The following is a 20131-nucleotide window of genomic DNA, read 5'->3' as shown; positions in this document are numbered from 1 at the left end:
CTTATTTTTCTTAGTAATGGTCCCGAAGCGCAGGAGTAGTGACGCTGCAATTTGGATATACAGAGAGCCCCCTTTGAGTGAAAAGTTGTGTGTGTGTGTGTGTACTGGAAAACACTTCGTATACACAGAGTTAGGCTCTCTCCTCGGTTTCAGGCACCCACTGGCGTCTTGGAATGTTTCCCCCACAGATAAGGGGGGATGACTGTGTATCAATCCAGGAATCTTAAAAAAAAAAAAAAATCCTGACTCCAGTGGTTTCTGAAAACTTTCAGATTAAAAACACAGGTCAACCCCCAGCCCAGATCAGGGAGGAAAAACAAAACAAAACAAAACAAACCACCATTGCAAAAGACATTGAACTTTAGAAAAGGTTAGATCAACACCAAGAATAATGGCGAGGTCTTGGGAACCTCTCCTTAGAAATAATAGGCTGTCTTGAAGCAAATGCCATGGGCCAGGCTCCTTGCCTGTTACCATGGTTACAAAGACTAGGAGAACAAAATGCACGTCTTCAAGGAGCTCCCAGTCCGGAGGAGACACAGGCCTGTGTGCCCGGAGCAGGTCCCCATGCTGCGGTGAAGGCTGACACTGAGCTTCACGAGGGAAAGGCTGCTGGAGCGTGTGCCCTCTGAACCGATCTGGAAGGCCGTGTCTCGCTAGTTAGGCAAGAGAGGGCAATCTGGGCACGGGAGACAACACATGTGAAGCACAGAGAGGAAAAAGGGCAGAGAAGGGCTCAGAAATGGTAAAGAGAAGTGACTGGATCAGTTAAAAATTAACATACATATATACATATACACACAGAGCAATTTGCATACTGGCTGGCTATTCGATATTAAGGAGTATTGTTAATTTTTAAGGTATGCTAATGATTTGTGGTTGTATTGTAAGAGTCCTTATCTTTTGGAGACACATATTGAAATATTACTTCTGGATGAAGGAATATCTAGAATTTGCTTCAAAATAATTTGGGGCCCTCACTGGTGTGGCTCAGTTGGGTGTCGTCCCACAAAGCAAAAGTCGCTGGTTCAATTGCTGGTTAGGACACATGCTTGGGTTGTGGGTTGTGGGTTCTGTTCCTAGTAGGGGTGGGTACAAGAGGCAACCCATTAATTGATGTTTCTCTCACACATTGATGTTTCTCTCCCTCTCTTTCTCCCTTCTTCCCCATCTCTAAAAATAAATTAATATATTTTTTTAAAAAACTATGGGAAAGGGTGTGTTGAAAGTGGGTGATGGATAAATGGGAGCACATTATACTATTTTTTTTATTTCTGCATATGTTTGGAATTTTTAATAAGTTGAGAGAGAGAGAGAAACACCATTGAGCACGGTAGCTACCGTTATCATAAGCATTCACCAAATATTTGTGTTTTTTTCTTGCTTTCTTTAATGTGTCAGGAGACGTGACCACCACACCATGACACTACCACCAGCCTGCAGTGACCATGGAACCCTGCGGATGCCTTGTCGAAACATGAGAAAAACATACACAGAGACAACCAGGTCCTGTGGGGAAATAGGGACAGAATGGCCACCGTCCCTAGGGGAGAGTGCCCTGTTCTCCCGCTGGAGCAGGCTTTCATTGGATTCGTTTACACAGGAATTCAGGTAAAGCTCGTTAATCATTACCTGGCAGTAAGAATCAAACAATAGATAACAAAGAAGTCTGAGGGCCTATTTTGAGTCAGAGTCAGATAGCTAAAGAGCTGTAAAACTTTGAGGAACAAACTTACTTCTTGCTTGGACCCCTACCACTTAATTGAGAGCATTCTAAACAAAGCGGGTTTCACAGGATTTTACATATTCTTTCTTAGGTCTGATCACCCAGGGAACCCGCCCTTCCCAACACAGGGCTGCACCACCCTCTGTCATTGTTTCAGGCTTAGGTGGAGCAAGGGAAGTAAGGCAGCCAAGAGGTTAGGAGATTTCTCACAGACAATGAGGACTCAGGCTTTGTGAAAGCTGAGGGACGAGGGTCATTCACCCCCTTTTGCTGTAGCCCCCAAAGTCCTTCCTTGGGGGCCTCCTATGTGCCTGTCTTAGGTTGTTCCCCCCTTGGGGAATCTTACCTGTCATTGGCTAACCGACCAAGCGTTGGGGGCCAGTTATGGATGAAGTAACAGGAGCAGAAGCTGAGGTCCTGCCAGGGAGATAAGCTTTTGTCTCCTTGCTGGCTTACAGTCCAAGGCCACTCCCTCAGCCTTAGCCTTGGCGGGGGTCACAACTTCTGAAACCAGGCAGGGCGGTTCCCAACACCACCACTCACAGACACAAGCTAGAGGAAAATGCTGAGTCACTGATGCTTTTCCTAAACTGAGTCCTGCTTTCCAAAGACACTGTGTTACCCGCTGTTTGAAGCCGGGGCAACAAGAGGCGCCCTTGCTGACGGCTCTGCCTAGGAGTTACCCCGTGCAGGTTAATTTCTGGGGACTCCCGCTGAAGGCCAGCCTGAAAGAGAAGACAGACAAGGGTTCTGCTGAAGCTCCAGCTCCTGGGCTCACAGATGGCCAGAAAGGTGGGCCCCCTCGGGGTCTGCCTTTCTTTTTTTACCATGACTGAGCTCAGGCAGGCAAGCAGGACCCCTAGGGAAACTTCCACACATGGGTGTAGCTAGGACACAGTCCCTAAGGGAGGGAAAGCTCCTCGGGGAACCTCAGGGAAGCAGAGCAGGGCCAAAGGCTCCTCGCCCCTGACTCTTGGGCCTACGATGTACCAGGCCCACGGCTCCCCTCCAAAAGGAGCCTCAGTGGAAAATTGAAATACCCAAGCAGGGCTGATGATTTTCTTTTTTTTAAAGATTGTATTTATTAATTTTTAGAGTGAAGGGAATGGAGGGAGAAAGAGAGGGAGACATCGATTAGCTGCCTATCTTGTGCCCCAACTGGGGACTGAACCCACAACCCAGGCATGTGCCTTGACTGGGAATCGAACCGGCGATGGTTTGGTCTACGGGGAGGACGCCCAATCCACTGAGCCACGCCAGTCAGACCAGGGCTGAACTGTTTTATAGGTAGAATAGAAGACCCTCTTTTGGCTAATTTGAAAGGCCTCAATACTCATACACGCTTTTTCTTAAAACCACTTCTTTAAGCAACACAGAAACTACAAATGTCACTATTAGAGAGTGTTTCTTTGGTATTAAAATTTACAAGAGGGGAAATAGTTGTGCATTGATCAATTACAATTATTACTAATAATTTAGTGTTAGTGATATCTTAAATTCATGTGGCATTTTGAAGTTAACAAACCATTTTTATTTTCCTTTTCTCACCCAGTTCTCATGAGGAACAGCTACTACATTAGCAGGAAATATTCTTTTTGTTTCCCCTGAGATTTTATAGCTACAGGGGCTTGAATTCAAACTTTTTAACTTCAGAATAAAAGCTCTTCCCTAAAACTTTTAGTCTCCGGGAATGAGGAAGGAAACACAGAGGAGCGGCCCGGCAGAGGCATTAACGGACACAGAAGGGCTCAGTCCCACGGGGACTTCTGCAGAACCTGCTCCAGAGCTGTCCCCAGAGAAGCAACAAGTCCTTTCAGTCACTGCTTGACAGCTGAGTGCATTAATACCCTGGCCATCTCAGCTGGCCGCAAGCGTGGGCTAAATACGCCCCTGTGGCCAGAGGAACCCGGCAGGCACAGGGCTGCAGGTGTTGGCAGGAAAAGACCATCAGGGCGAGGAGAGGTCTGTGCCCAGGTGCGGGGTGCCAATGCACTTTGGTCCTCTGCGATCTACCTGTATCCCACACCAAGTCCATTTTGTCTATCACTGTTCAAGGAGGGAGCCAGTGACGATACTGAAAATAAAAATTAATTGCGGTAGAACCAGACTCAGTCCTGTTGCAAATTACTCACTCCTGGCTGCCACGATATTTATCATCTCTCTCTTCTGCCATTCATTCTGGATCCTCCTCATCCTCAGTCAACCTTTTCTCTGGTCTTGGTTGCTTGCCTCCATTTCTGAGGAGGATCAGGCCTCCATCCTTAAGGTTACTGAGCTTTCGTGTGAGAACCAAGCGCTCCAATCCAGTGAATCCTCCCACAGACAGGGAGCCAGGCTGGTGTTCTGAGTCACTTGGTATCACTGTCAACTCAGGATCTTGAGAAATCTAGATGCTCTTTCCCTCGTTGTTCAGTTTTTCTCCGTACATGGTCATAAATCATTTTGTGGAAGGATTAAGGGAGTCACAACTGTATGGGCAGCGTTTTGGGGTCCTTCCTCAAGGGGACTCAGCATCACAGGTCTGAAAACTGGGGGAGGGCTGTGATTTTCCATCCTGGGGGCTGTCCTCAGCTTTCTACTCGCTCATGGTAGTTGTATATTGCCGCATAACAAATTATAACAAATTTAGCAGCTTAAAACAAAGTCTGCTTTGTTTTCTTACATTTTCCGTGGGTCAGAAGTTCAGGCATGGCTTAGCTGGATCCTCCACTTGAGGTTTCACAAGGTTGTAATCAAGGTGTCACGTGGGCTATGTTCCTTTCCGGAACTCCTTTCCGGAACTCCTTTCTGGATGGAGCTCCTCTCTGGAGTTTGTTGTGCTCTTCCAAGCTGACATGATTACTGGCCCAACTCCGTTCCTTGCTGTCATAGGACAAAGGGACTGGCTGCTCTTGGTACATGGTCTCCTCTCTCAGAGGCTGTTTACTTTTTAGCAGCTTGCTTCTTTAAGGCCAGCAGGAAGATCTCTCAGTTCAGTTGACAAAGATGGAGTTTTTTCATTTGTTTTTTTAAAAGATTTCATTTATTTACATTTAGAGAGAAGGGGAGGGAGGGAGAAAGAGAGGGAGAGAAACACCGATCAGTTGTCTCCCACTTGTCTCCAACTGGGCACTTCACCCACAACCCAGGCATGTGCCCTGACCAGGAGTCGAACCAGCGACTTTTTGATTTGTGGGATGATTTGACCCACACCAGTCAAAACAGAGATAGAGTTCTTTAAATGATGTAACCTACTGGCAATTAGCAAGGTATGGGTTCTCAAGGAGAGAGAATTATAGAAGAGTGTGACTCGTGGTGGAAGGGGGCTCACCCTAGAGTGTGTCTGTGTGTCTCTTTCACTCTTGATCTCTTTTCTTCCCCCAGTATAAAAGTCAAGCAATACCCTTATTGTCTACCTATCTATCTTGTTCCCAGGAGCAGCATGGTCTATAGCCATTGCCCCTTGAATCTGGGATGATCTTGTGACTTGCTTTCACTAATAAAAATGGCCAAAGTGATATTGCACCAGCCTCAGAGACTGGGCCTTGAGACACCTCGCACCTTCTGCCTTTGGCCTCTTCATGTGCTGATAAGTCCCCTGAGTACGGAAGCTGGTCCAGCAGTAAAGGAAAGAGGGCCAATGTGGAAGAATACCAAAGCGTCCCAAGCCAGCAGCCAAGGTAAATTGCAAGCCATGTAAGGGATGCCAGCTTGGACCTTTCAGCCCAGTTAACTCTGCAGTCGAATATAGTTCTGCAGGCAAAACCAGAAGAGGAACCACCCAGCCCACCCACAGAATCATGAGACATAACAAATCATTGTTTTGGGTCACTGGTTTGGGAGTAGTTTGTTTTATAGCAATAAGCTACTGAAATATGTATTTCTACACTAACTCCAGTCAATCTTTGTTTGATAGTTGCTCCTAGGGGGCATTAAGACCTTGTTTGGCTTTTCTGGTCTGCCCTGTTTGTGAGTCAAGACTGCTCTAGTGATCAGGGAAAACTCTCAGGCAGAGAGTCCCAGAGGCATGCAGGAAGGAGCCGTCAGCATATGCAGGAACACCGAGTGCTGAGTGGGTATGGCGGAAACCAGCCCCATTTGCTACAACCTCAGAACCTCTTTTTCTCCACCTTGTAAACACATGTGGAATGGGGGTGGGAGGTACGAAGGAGAAGGTGTCTTTGAGGAAACAAGAACATTGGAATAGATGGTGCTTCTGGGAGATACTACCACCTAAGGGAAAAATGTGCAGAACACAGAAGTGAGGCTCCCAAAGAGCTTGTTCTTTTCAACTTCTCTGGCTGTGTGAGAGCTGGAGTTCTCACAGCCTGCAGTCAGACTGCAAGCCTGGAATCCCACATTTTGCTTGCTCTCAGATTCCTCTCCATCGCTCCCGGTCTCCTAGCGGGCGAGCTCGCTTATTATTCCTTGCTGGACTTCTCATTAGCCTCCTATCAATTGTGTTGTCATTTTCACCTCTCAGCAACCTACCTGTCTCCTAGCTACTGCCCCTGACCTCCCCACTGACTCCAGTTCCTGTCCTGTTCAAAACTGGTTCGCTCAGCATTCCTGCAGCTTCCCTTATCAGTATCAGGGCTTTTTCCATACCAGGGCTTCTAAACGTAAGAAGTCTGAACAAAGGGGTGGATCAAAAAAAAAAAGATCTCACTGGTGAGATAAAATTACAGGAAATCTCAGGTGTGATTATCTCCAGGTCAGCACTGCAGGGAGATTATATTGAAACTTGCAATAGATTTGGATCCCGGGCTGCAGAGTTGTTCTCAGGTACCAAGTGTGGTCAGTTAACATTTGAAAACATCTCGGAAGGTTACCAGGAGAAATTTTTCTTTTGTCTGAACACTCAAAAGGATAAAGAGAAGCAAACCTTGTGTATATACCAAGATGAGCTATGTTCCTGTATTTGAAATATAAGGAAGTGGTTCTACAAGGGACTGACCAAATTAATTTACTTCCAGTTTATTAAGACCGTAAGACCAAAAATCACAGCGTTTTGTATTTGGCATGCAAAAAAACACTCAGGTTTAAAATATCCAGATGCAAAAAGACTCAATTTAGAAGAAAACCTTAGTCTTAAACCAAAGATCAGAATACGTAGTGTATTATTTACCTCTCTAATGGATGGGAAATGAGGCAAAAATAAATGTGTGTGGTTGTATGTAGTTTTCCTCATCTTTTTTTCCTACCTTTTATGATAGCTATTTCACTTTTTTGATCGTCTACCATGTATTGAAAACTGCCTTTCATTTTATTTAATCATCAGAATAACATCCACTATGCCAACCAGTTCTAGTTTAAATTCATGACCACACATCTCAAAGGGAGTCTCTCAACACTGCCAAGCAGCCCCACTACCCTTCCCCGGTCCGGTCTCTCCCTGTGCTGCAGAACAACTGTTTCACACATTCTGTGCTTTCCCCCAATCTCCCACACCTGCCCCCACTCCCCCAGTCCTGCTCTCCTCCCCCACCTCTTCCCAGATCCCTCCCCACCTCACTCCATTCTTCTTTAGGTTCCACTGGCACACCAAACTCTTTCCTCTGCCCGAGGGCCTCTGAAGTTCCCCTTCCCTCTAATCAGAATGCTCCACACCCCTGTCTTCATGGGGCTGGTTCCTTCTTGTCTTTTTTGTCTTCTGTTTCAGCTCAGATGTCAAATTCTCAGAGAGACTCCCCTTGCAATCTAAAGATGCTCCCACTTAGGCACTCTCTTGCACATCAACTCGTTTTATTGTCTTTCAAGCATTTATCAACATCTGATACTGTTTTGTCTATTTATTTCACTCCTCTCTTCTCTTGACTAAAGCTCCATGACCGCAGGGCCTTACCTGTCTGGTTTACTTCTGTATTCTCAACACCCACATCCGAGCCCATCATGTAATAGGCTCAATGGATTTTCATTATGTAAATTTTCCCAATTTCTGGTAGATGAGGAAACTGAAAATTAGACAATCTAAATAAATTGCTTTAGTTCACCCCGGGAGTGAGTAACAAAGTTGGGAATCGAACTTAAATCATTTTAGGTCAAGGTTGTATCCTCATCGATGTAAAACATCTCTTGCTAGGGTGAACATTTTAAAATGTATTTGGCCTCTGAGGAGGATTTGTGAAAGTGGAACTTAAGACAACTTCAGAATGAATAGTCAGATTCCTCAGGCAGAAAACCAAGGAGATGCTGAGGACATCTGGCTGGACAAAGCCGGTGGTAACTAAGGAGCACACAGCCCGGCTATTCCCGGCTTGCTCCTGGCTGGCCTCCAATTCCTCAGCCTTCCTTCCTGCTTCCTACATCTCTGAGCCTCTGGCCACCTGCAGTCCAGTCCGGCTGAAGTCGGCTCTGGATTTCCCTTCATGGCCATGAAGTGAGCTAGTTCCTGCCTGTCAATAGCATCCAGATTCGTGCTTTAGAGGACCTGGAGTAGGATATTTTCCAGGAGAGAGGGGTCTATCAATTCCAAATTTGTGTTTATTCACCAGCCTTAATTCTTAGGAAGTTGCCTTGTTAGTTCTTTGCAGAAAAGGAGAACCTTGTGCTGACATTTCATTGATCCTCAAAAGAGGAGGGAGAGAAAATGAGATCTCACTGGCTGTTGCCTTAATTAGCATTTAGGAAAATCTTCACAAATAGACTAGTTTTTCAAGGGATGCTGTATCCAGGAAATTATTTGTTGGATTTTCTTCAGAAACCAAGGTCCAGACAGGTTATGATATTATAATTTATTGAATATTGATTGTATACCTGACATTATTTTAAGCTCTTTATGTGTATTTGTTATTTTTACAACAAACTTATGAAGATACTATCAATATCACACCTGTTTTTCACATGAGAAAACTGAGGCCAAGAAAGATATTTTTGAAAATTTGTCCAAAGTCACATGCTGTATGCTGAAACCGGGATTTCATTTCTTCATCTCAGTCAGGAGGAAGGTTCTTAACCACCCTACCACCTGTTTTGTGTTTGCTTATTTGTTTTTTTTTGGGGGGGTGTGTTTTTGCTATGAATTCCTTTGTCAGTTTGTTGAAGGCTGTGGGTCCCTTCTCAGAATCTTTCCATGTGTAATAAAATACATGAGATTGCAAAGACATTTATATTGATGTAGAGCGATCAGCTTATTAAAAAATGAATTTGTGATATAGCGGTATGTGTGCTTCATTATTCATGCATCAAATAATGAGATCTGGTGGCAGGTCTGAAACACTGAATTTGCGAAGTTGTGATAAATGTAAGAGTAGTTCCAGACATCTTAACTGTAATATAATATAAAAATATTTATGATTTCTGTTAGTGACAAAGTCATAGGTGACCAATCAGTTTAAAGTTAGTGAAAATAAAAACGTCATTTTGTCTAAGCTAATGGAACCTTTGCCTGGACTCCAGGTTAGAAGCCCTGAACTAGAACTTGAGGACATAGTAACTAACCCCTGTGTACTGTGTATAGCCCTCCTAGCTGCTCCCTGCTTCTACTTTCATTTATTCTCCCTGCCCTACCACTTACTACATTGGCTGTCAATCTAAACCTCAATCTAAAAGGCTCCTCCCTGGAGTTTTGCCAGACACCCTCCCCAGCACTAATCCCCACAGGGTTTATCACCTTTCCACTATATTACTCTAGGATCTTGCATACACGTTTGTGATTGCATGGTATTTACTTTTTTAATAGCTCTTTCTTACTTTAATATGAGATAGTTGGGAGTAGGAACTGTGTCTTATTCATTCATTTACCTATTTAGTCATTCAATAAAAATGTATTGAGCACTTCCTCTGATAAGGTGCTATTCTGGGCACTGCAAATATAATAATGAACATGTTCTCCCTCTTTGTAGTCTTGCATTCCTTTCTGGTCCTCAGTATTTGGTTCATGGTTAAAGTACACTAAATTAATCCATTTCATTAAACTTGGGTATTTATTTAAGTTAATGGTAATACATTCTGATTACTATCTGCATTATTTACATAATCTAGCCCCAAACTGAAACATAGCATAAATATAAAGAGTATTTGAGTATCTTTTAAATATATGAATAGAAGTAACTTAAAAAAATATTTTCCCTCTTCTCTAATCCAAAGATACAGTGTGGCTCAATAGATAACAAACAAACAAACAAACAAACAAAACCATATACTGCCTAAAAGAGACTCACTTTAGCTTTAAGGGCACACATAGATTGGAAGTAGAGGGATGGAAAAAGATATCCCATGCAAATGGAAACCAAAAGAAAGCAGGTGTAGCTATATCTACATCACACAAAATAGATTTTAAGCCAAAGACTGTAACAAGAGACAAATAAGTCATTATATAATGATAAACAGATCAATTCATCAAGAGACTATAACATTTGTAAGTATTTATGCACTCAACACAGAAGTTCTCAAATATATGAAGCCAATATTAATAGGTATGAGGGGAGAAACAATTGTCCCCTACAATAATAGTAGGGGACTTCACTACCCCACTTTCAACAGTGGATAGATCACCCAGACAGAAAATCAGTAAAGAAACATTGGACTTAAATGACACTTAGGCCAGATAAACTTAAAAGACACTTATAGAACATTCCATCCAATAGCATCAGATCACACATTCTTCTCAAGCACACATGGAACATTCTCCAGGATAGCTCATATGTTAGGCCACAAAACAAGCCGTAATAAATTTAAGAATTTTGAAATCCTATCAAGCATCTTTTTTAGCCACGATGATATAATAACAGAAATTGATTACAAGAAAATTGGACAATTTACAAATATGCAGAGATTAAACAACATGTTCCCGAACAACCAATGGGTCAAAGAAATCAATGAAAAATCAAAATACATCTTGAGGTAAATGAAAATACAAATACAGCATATCAAGACCTATGGGATACAGCAAAGCAGTTCTAAGAGAGAAGTTTATAGCAATAAACTCCTATGTTAAGAAAAAAGAAATCTCTCAAACAGACAACCTGACTTATTTTTTATCTTTTTTTTTAAGATTTTATTTATTTGTTTTTAAAGAGGGAAGGGAGGGAGAAAGAGAGAGAGAGAGAAACATCAATGTGTGGTTGCTGGGGGTCATGGCCTGTAACCCAGGCATGTACCCTGACTAGGAATCGAACCTGTGATGGTCTGGTTCGCAGCCCACGCTCAGTCCACTGAGCTATGCCAGCCAGGGCGGACAACCTGACTTTACACCTAAAAGAACTAGAGCCCTGACCAGCGTGGTTCAGTTGGTTGAGCATTGTCCCATAAAGCAAAAGGTCGCTGATTTGATTCCAGGTCAGGGCACATGCCTGAGTTGTGGGCCTCATGCCTGGTTGGGGCACATGCAGAAAGCCAGTGATCCCTGTTTCTTTCTCAACGATAACGTTTCCCTCCCTCTGTTTCTCCCTCTCTTCCCTTCTCTCTAAAAATAAGTAAAATCTTTTTAAAAAGTGCTAGAAAAGGAAGAACAAACTAAGCTCACAGTTAGTAGTAGGAAGAAAATAAAGATCAGAGCAGATGCTATTTTTCTTCTTCTTTTTTTAGAGACAGGGTAAGGGAGGGAGAAAAAGAGGGAGAGAAACATCAATGTGTGGTTGCGCCTTGCACGTCCCCTACTGAGGATCTGGCCCGCAACCCAGGCATGTACCCTGACTGGGAATCTAACATGTGACCCTTTGGTTCAAAGGCCTGCGCTCAATCCCCTGAGCTGCACCAGCTGGGGCTCCTTTTAAAAAAAAAATTGATTTTAGAGAGAGAGGAAAGGAGAGAGAGGAAAGGAGAGAGGGAGAGAGAGAGAGAGAGAGAGGGAGGGAGAGAGAGGGAAACATCGATTTTGCTGTTCTACTTATTTATGTATTCATTGGTTGATCCCTGTATGTGCCCTCAACTGGGATCAAAGCAACAATCTTAGTGTATCTGGACATACTCTAACCAACAGAACCACCCAGTCAGGGTCAGAGCAGATGCTATTAAAATTTTTTTTCTTTTATTGATGCTAGAGAGAGAGGAAGTGAGGGAGAAAGAGAGGGAGAGAAACCTCGATATGAGAGACAAACATCAATCAGTTACCTCTCATACATGCCCTGACCTGGGACCAAACCTGCAACCCAGGCATGTGCCCTGATCTGGAATCGAACTTGTGACCCTTTGTTTTGCAGGATGATGCCCAACCAAGTTATACTGGCCAGGATGCAGATGCTATTTTTAAGAGTCAAGTTAATGGCATTAAGTACACCCATACTGGAATTTTTTCATCCATCTCAAGCTGAAACCCTGTCCCCATTAAATAGTAACTCCCTATTCTCCTCTGCCCCCAGCCTCTGGTAAAACTTGTTGATTTTTTAACAAAGATTTTATTTATTTATTTTTAGAGAGAGGGGAAGGGAGGGAGAAAGAGATGGAAAGAAACATTGATCCGTTGTCTCTCACACGCCCCCAACTGGGGACCTGGTCCACTACCCAGGCACGTGCCCTGACCGGAAATTGAACCAGCGACCTTTCAGTTCACAGGCTGGTGCTTGGTCCATTGAGCCACACCGGCCAGGGCAAAACTTTTCAATTTTTATATGAACATGTTTAATCAGGATTCTTAAATACATTCTTTTAGTGTTTAATTATATTTTACCTTAGATTTCACTGATTCTCATGAAGTAGGTATTGTTTTTAAATGTTTATTACCTAATGAATTTCCTCTTTTGTGAATTGTCCATATTTGTTCATTTTATTTCTGGAGTATAGTGTGATGTTTTAGCAGGGGTGCCATAGCGTACTTTTCCCCATTGGATAAATCAATTTAATTCAATAAATTTTAGATTGCTTCCCAAGTGGCAGCAGAACAAATCTAGGAAGAAAAGAAAAGGAGTAAAATAACTCCCTCTCTTTAAAAACTATTAGTTAGCTCTCACTAATAATCATGATTAATATTTCTTATTAAAAAAGAAACAAAATCTTCTTCCCATAATCCCCAACCACCAGTCCCACTACTCTCAGATTCCTTTTAATGACTTCTTGTGTATCCGTCTAGAAACTGTATATGTATACACCAGCATTGTTGCAGAGCAGAGCTCCAGAAAGCGGGCTGTGGGCTGGAGGTTAGCATGCAGGAAGTTGATCCGAGTGCCCTCAGGACCCACACCTGTGGGGAAGTGGAAGCAGCAGAGCTGGGCGGAAGGAGAAGTCAGGCTCTGATGCCGTTTTGACAAATGCTGCACTCAGGTCCGTGGGAGCTCCACAGTTGGGTTGTGCTGAGTTGGGATGAGGTGGCCAGGCCTTTCACACCCTGCCTCAACCGGTCATTGAATGCCAGCTGTCCTGAGAGGTGACTCTGGGCAAAATGTCTCTATTCAGCTGAGGAAGCTTCCAGAGAAAACTCCCACCAGCTGTGGGCTTGAATTCTTCAGTCCTGAGGAGGCACATGGCAAGTGAATGGCAGTGTCCTCTACAGTCCCCTTCTTGTATCCCTGGCATCACTTACTTGTGTAAGTGCTCAGTGCAGGTCTTCTGGGTTCTGATGGGCGTCTGTTTCTGAGGGGAGCTTCTACAGAGAGGAGTGGAACAAAATACAGACTCCACCGCTGCAGGTGACCTGGAGTGCCAACTATACTCACAGACTCCTGCTTCTGCTATGCAAACACAGATTCTTCTTCTTAGTTAGTGCCGCTGCTATTTCTTAATGCAGAGGGAAGTATTGTTACACTTAGAAGGGCAGAAGAACCCTGGCTGGTGTGGCTCAAGGGATTGAGTGCCAGCCTGCAAAACAAAGGGTCGCTAGTTTGATTCCCAGTCAGGGCACAGGCCCGGGTTGTGGGCCAGGTCCCCAGTGGGAGGGTGCATGAGAGGCAACCACACATTGATGTTTTTTCTCCCTTTCTCTTTCCCTTCCCCTGTCTCTAAAAATAAGTAAATAAAAATCTTAAAAAAAAAGAAGGGCAGAAGAGTGGGTGGACACTGTGCAAGTGCAGACAGTAAGTATAGGTTACACTTTCAAGATATTTACGGGCAATGACAGGAGACAAATAATTTGGTACAGTAGTATGGTAAAGAGATTTCATTTAAACTGGAAGGATCTTGAGAATGCTTGTAGAAGAGGGTGGAGGGGAGTCAGAATGAGAAAATAATGAAGAAAATAGGGATAGCTTAAGGAGCAACTTTTCATTTTTATTTCTTTATTTCTTTATTTTTAAAGATTTTATTTATTTACTTTTAGAAAGACGACGGGAAGGAGAAAGAAAGGGAGAGAATTGTCAATGTGTAATTTCCTCTCACAACCCCCCCCCCCCCCCCCCCCCCGGGGACCTGGCTCACAACCCAGGCATGTGCCCCAACCAGTAACTGAACCAGCAACCCTTTGGTTTGCAGACCGGCACTCAATCCACTGAGCCACACCGGCCATGGCAGGAGCAACTTTTTAAAAAAAGCAAGAGGGGACGGAGTCTTGTATACAGTATGGTATGCAGTATACTCAATTGCATAGGTTAATACCTATGGTAAAGAAGAGGTTAGTACTAGCAAGTTTATGGGTAAACTTAGCAGCTGAAGAAAGGCAAGGTGAGACTGTACCTGGTGGCCACTAATTTTATATGATGCATGGATCAGTGTTACTAGCCAAATGAGGAGGCTAAAGTAGAAGTAGGGCTAAGAAAGTTTGACTTAATCAGGAACTATGGAGGGTGTCATAGTAGGGGTAAATGGGATTTTAAGAAGAAAGATCTGGCATCCTTTGAAGGATGGGCTTGAATAGGGTGGCCGTAGAGACAGAACATTTAGGGACATTCAGGACTATAGTGGAAATGATGCAAGAGATGCAAATAAGCATAACAGATTGAATTATAAACACTGGAACAAAAACACTCTCTGGGGAGTTATAATTTAATAACAATAAATGATCCAGATCTGTGGAAGCTTAAAAACTAGGAACTGCCCTTGAGATTAAACCTGAGGCCCTGGCCACTCGGTTGGTTGCAGTGCTGTCTGGTGAATCAAGAAGTTGTGGTTTGATTCCCAGTCAGGGCACAAGCTTAGGTGGCGGGTTCAGTCCCCAGTCGGCACATGTGAGAGGCAACCGGTGAATGTTTCCTGCTCACACTGCTGTTTCTCTCCCTCTGTCTCTCCCTCCCTTCCCCTTGCTCTAAAATCAATGATCATGTCCTCAGGTAAGGATTAAAATCTGCCTCTTAAAAAAGAAAGAAATTAAAATCTGGGGATAGAGCTCCAGAAATGTAGTCATTAAGGTCAGGGGATCACTCTGAGAAATGCATCATTAGGTGATTTCATCGTTAAGTGAACACTGTAGACACACTTACACAAACCTAGACGGGACAAGTCTACTACACACCCAGGCTATGTGGCATAGCCTATTGCTCCTAGGTTACAAGCCCATGTAGGATGTCATTGTACAAAACTACATGAAATTAAATCACGCACAAGAGAAAATGATGCAATCAATAGACAGTAATCATGAGATATACGAGGCTGCTGCCAGTGCAACAAGGCATACTGTTTACAGCAAACTTAAAAAAAGTGTTTATTGATCTTAGCGAGAGAGAAAGAGGGAGGGAGAGGGAGAGAAAGATTGCTATGAGAAACATTGATCCATTGCCTCCTGCATGTGACCCAACAGGGGATGGAACCTGCAACCTACATATGTGCCCTGACAGGGAATCGAACCCCCAACCTTTTGGTGTACTGGACAACATTCCAACCAACTGAGCCACACTGGCTAGGGCAAACTTTTTTCTTCCTTGATAAATAGAAAGAGTACAGTAAATTAATGATAAAAAGTATAGTGTATTAAATACATAAACCAGTAAGTCCTTTCTTATCATTATCAAGTATTAGGTACCATTACATAATTGTGTTATACTTCTATAAGACTGCCAGTGCAGTAGGTTTGCTTATGCCAGCATCACCACAAACACTTGAGTAATGTGTGGTGCTATGGCACTATGAAAACTACCATGCCACTAGGTGACAGAAATTTTTCAGCTCCACTAAAATCATATGGAACCACTGTCATGTATGTGGTCAGGCTATGACCAAAATATCCCTGTAGAGTGCATGAATGTAGGACAGTGGGAGGAGCTGGCCTAGCAGGGTGTGAAGACAAGATGAGGCCGACTGTCCAGGGAACAGGGCTGATGGCAAGCCCCAGCCAACAGCTGGAAATGGAGAGGGGTTTCTTGAACTGACTACGGATGTAGGCATTAGAGAGATGGATAACGCTATGAGTTACTAAAAGAATTTGCGACAATTACTTCGAGAAATATTAGTATCTAGGTGGCCTCTAAAACTCCCTATTAAGACTTTTCTTTTTAGTGTTAACAGGCCCCTTTTGAAAAATTGAGGAAAAGTTTTGAATCCTCTTCTCAAAAAATTAACGAATTAACATACACGAAATATTCTCCGTAATTTTAGGGAGTCCATGAACTTCTGAAACCCATGCATGGACTCCAGTATTGCTCTCACCTGTCTTTCTTCCCAAGAAACAGCCCAACTCTTAGGCCTATTTCACAATATAGTAAGTTTAGGAGACCAGAAGCTGCTTCTTGAAGCAGGTGGATTTGTAGATGCTATTACACATTCTTTGTATTTTGCAAAGTATAAAGACGTGAATAGTGGGACGGAAGATGATCTTTAAGTAGGGTGCTATGAACAAAAGCTACAGATAATGGTTTCTGACCACAGACATAGCTGAATCATTCAGCAAATATTTACTCGGAGTCTGATACAGGGACTGTGCCGGAACTGAGCTCACCAAGATAAAAAAGACGCCATTTGTGTCCCTGATGAGGCGATTCACAGGTAAAAATGTGAATGTAGTTATGGGTGGCCTTAACAAAATGTCGCCTAAATTTGAGAGGTATTCCTGGGTGATGGAAAGGGCTCCAGGTGGCAATCTGATTTCCGGTTTCTCTACATCCTAGACTTGTGAGCTTGGTAAATCACGGTACTCAATCTCAAACTGCTTCATCCATCAAGTATAAGAAAACTGTTACAAATCTTCGTAAAGATAACCTTGGTAAAGATAAACACAGACAAATGGGAAAACGCAAGTACGAGGTTTACTGAAGATGCTAGTTGGGAGGATCGCTCCTTGAGGGAACAGGCTGCCCACTCCAAGCTCCTACAGCCAAGGCGGCGCCTCGCACGCGGTCGCAATTCCTTCAATAAGCCTTCCGGGATAGATCAGGTTCCGCTTCCGCAGGCAGATTTTTGGGGTCGGCAGGAGGGTCAGAAGCCCCAAGCCGACTAGAGTCGGGCAGTCCTCCCGCGCATGCTCCGAAGGAGAGGCGGAGAGCGGAAGTGCGTGGGCGTGGCGAGTTGCGGCGGACCGCCTCTTCGCTCTCCCTTCAGCCGCGCGCGGTGGGCGGGGGCGCGCGCGCGCTCGTTCGCGCTGCCGACTGCGTACAGTAGTGACGGCCGCGCGGGAGCCGTCACATGACCGTAGCGGCTGCCTGTACAGTAAGGACCCAATATGGCAGCGGCGGTAGCAGTGGCAACGGCAGCAGGAGGACCGGCCGCCTCATAGACGCCCTCCCTACCCCCCCGCGCACCACCCCCGCCGCTTCCTCTGTTTGGGTGCTCCTCCGGCCTGACTTCCCCTTTCTCCCACCTTTCCCGGCACCGCGGGAAAAACAGCGCAGGGCACAGTAGGGAGGGAGGGCGGCCGGAGCCCGGACACGGGAGCCTCCCAGTCAGTTCAAGACCCGACATGAGGGAAAAGGGCCGTAGGAAGAAGGGCAGGACCTGGGCGGAGGCCGCCAAGACGGTAAGGGGGCAAGAGCGAAGGGGAAGGCTGGGAGGATTTTGTTCTCTCGCCGACCTCCGGTCGCAGGGGAAGGGAGGTCATTGGCCCAGCGACCCGGCTGAGGGGGCACAAAATCGCGCCGAGAGGCGGCGGTTAGTGTCGGCTCGTGATCCTTGTGCGAATGGAGGCGCCCGGCGGAAAGAGGGTCGCCGCGGGGCTGTGGCTTCTCCCTGCGATTGCAACGAGTCCTCTAGGTGTTCTGGCGCTACGTTTCGGGGTCACGTCGCTCTCACCCCACTCTGCGGTAGCCCCCGCCCCGGCTTGGGGAAGTGTGTTGTGCCGGCCCAGTAACCGGTTCTTCTCCCTGGTGCGGCTGAAGAGCCCCCATTGGATGCACACAGGAGAGGGCTCGTGCGTGCACCCAGCCCCGGAAAGAAGAGGGGAGCGCAGGAGCCGGGCAGAATTTGCCGGCTGCAGCAGCCCGGCCGCCTGACCTCGGGCCCTCTGCTCCTCGGGGCTCCGGGAGCCGGCGTGAGGTCACGGGGCTCTTGTTTTTGTTTGCTGTTGGAGCCGAAAGTGCAGGAGGTGTTTAGAAACCAAGTAACAGGTGGGACTTGTAGAATTTTTTTTTTTCTGTTTCCGTAGAGACCTACTCTGAACAAGGCAGCAATGCATGGCGGGACGTGTAGTTTACCCGGCCTTGAGTTTTCCATAGCTAAAGTGATGGTGGCCTCACGAAGTTGTACTTTGTGGGTAAAGCTATCATTCCCCCCCCCCCCCCCATTTTGTTATAACGAAGTTTAGAAGTAGGACTATTTAAGATGGGTGAGAACTTTATGTTTTATGAAAAAATTAAAAGCGTTTATTTACGTAGAAATGAGGGTGCAGCAGAAGAGTAATAGGACCTAAAACAGCAGCATTTTATTTAGTGTTGGGAAGGGAGAAGGAGTGGAGGTATTTATTATCTTTAATGGCGAATCATCTCAGTAATACTCGCACAGCGTGGAGAGCCCTTCTAAATAAACCTTTAGTATATTATGTTTGGTTTATTCTTAAATGAGATTTTTTTCGAATATAAAAATGTTCACTGTGGGAAAATTTGGAAGATTATAGAAACGTAAAAGGAAAATAAGAAATCTCGTATTTCCCCCCTCAGCTGTATCTGTTAACGTTTTGGTGTGTTAGGGAGTTGATGAGTCTTAAACTTGTATTCGTTTCAGTTGGAAATGTGAAAAAGTAAATGAAAACATATTTTATTTAGTGTTTTCACTTACAGTATATCTTCATAATTGTGACTGCTGGTAGTTTCCCTTTAAAAGATAAAAAACTATAGAAATAATTTTTTGGTTGGGAAATTGCCCCTTCACAGAAGATTGTTTTCCCTTCTGCTTGATGAATACCTCAAGACATCTTCCTTTTATTAAAAGAAGGATGGTAAGCCCTGGCTGGCGTAGCTCAGTGGATTGAGCGTGGGCTGGGAACCAAAGTGTCCCAGGTTCGATTCCCAGCCAGGGTACATTCCTGGGTTGCAGGCCATAACCCCCAGCAACTGCACATTGATGTTTCTCTCTCTCTCTCTCTCCCTTCCTTTCCTACCTACAAATAAATAAATAAAATCTTAAAAAAAAAAAAAGGATGGTAAATTTTAATTATTGGTGAGCAGACCTCAAACCTAATTATGTTAATTAATTTTGTCTCTAGACTCTTAGTATGTTTCCAATACATACATAATCTCTATTTGAGAGATTATGACAAATAGGAAAAATTTGCATCTGTTTATATCTTCTTAAGATGAATTAATATATTTGAGCATTTATAATAAACATTTCATGCCCTACCTAGCTATGTGAAAAATGGTATTTTAAAGGTGTGAAGATGAGTTTAATTAGTAGAGTTCTGAGTGGGTTCCTGAAGGGATCAGTATATTAGTGGCTTGGTGTTTTTATGTGATTCTGGCAAATGCACAAGGCCTTAGTCTGAATAAAGATGAATTTTAGAAAGAGAATGGTGACACTAAAACTTTTTTTCTTTTTTCTGGTAGCCAAAATCTAGAAAATACCATCCTCTTTTTTTGTTTGTTTTATCACATATAAAGTGAGGAATTAAACTAAACCTCAGTGTTCAAGAGGTTTCTGTTTGTAAGAGGATTAGAAGTAAATGTAGGAGTAATAAACAAAAGTAAATCTTTAATATTTCAGACTGTAAATGATATCAGAAAATTGGTGATTTGACAAATGGAAGTAACTTTGACCTAAATTAAGAAATAGTGCATATGGTATATTTATAAGATCAAGAAGACTAGGAGAAGGAAGTTTGAAACTTATTGAGGTTAAATGTTCTAGGAACAGAGTTTCAGCAAGGAAATACTAAAATTGTTTATGGATACAGGCAATATTTGCTTCTTATTTTAGTGTGTTCTTGGTACCTGCATTGTAGAGTTGTCCTCTTTTAGTGAGCACTGTTAAAATGGGGTTGTATTCCTGACCAATAATGGAGCAACAGATAAGTAAAATTAATTATATATGTATGTATACATATGTGATAATGGGTGTGTGTGTGTGGATTTGTGTGAGAGCTACATGGATTAATGTAAGGTTGCTGTGAACAATCTGGAAAAGCAAAATAATAAGTTTCATAACTGTTATATAATATAAAATTATGCCCTTATGCCAAAAGGCTGATTAAATGTATGGACT

General features: G+C 43.9%; 1 protein-coding gene across 4 annotated transcripts in view; it reads left to right on the top strand.

Moving 5' to 3' along the window:
* Positions 1-17057: 17057 nt before the first annotated feature.
* ASXL2 (ASXL transcriptional regulator 2) overlaps positions 17058-20131 on the top strand; it is a 116824-nt gene continuing 113750 nt past the window's right edge. For 2 of the 4 annotated variants that reach the window (XM_028517289.2, XM_028517288.2), the window contains exon 1: positions 17060-17456. Coding sequence is in view for 3 of the 4 variants with exons in the window: in XM_028517288.2 (XP_028373089.1) it covers positions 17400-17456 (57 nt within the window). In the remaining variant the exon portion in view is untranslated. Of the gene's footprint in view, positions 17457-20131 lie in introns of all 4 variants that reach the window. The other 2 variants (XM_028517287.2, XM_028517286.2) reach the window with 2 other exon arrangements.

The sequence above is a fragment of the Phyllostomus discolor genome, chromosome 6 (assembly GCF_004126475.2).
Source record: "Phyllostomus discolor isolate MPI-MPIP mPhyDis1 chromosome 6, mPhyDis1.pri.v3, whole genome shotgun sequence".
Classification (NCBI taxonomy): Eukaryota; Metazoa; Chordata; class Mammalia; order Chiroptera; family Phyllostomidae; genus Phyllostomus; species Phyllostomus discolor.
This window is presented reverse-complemented; position numbering and strand designations above follow the sequence as displayed.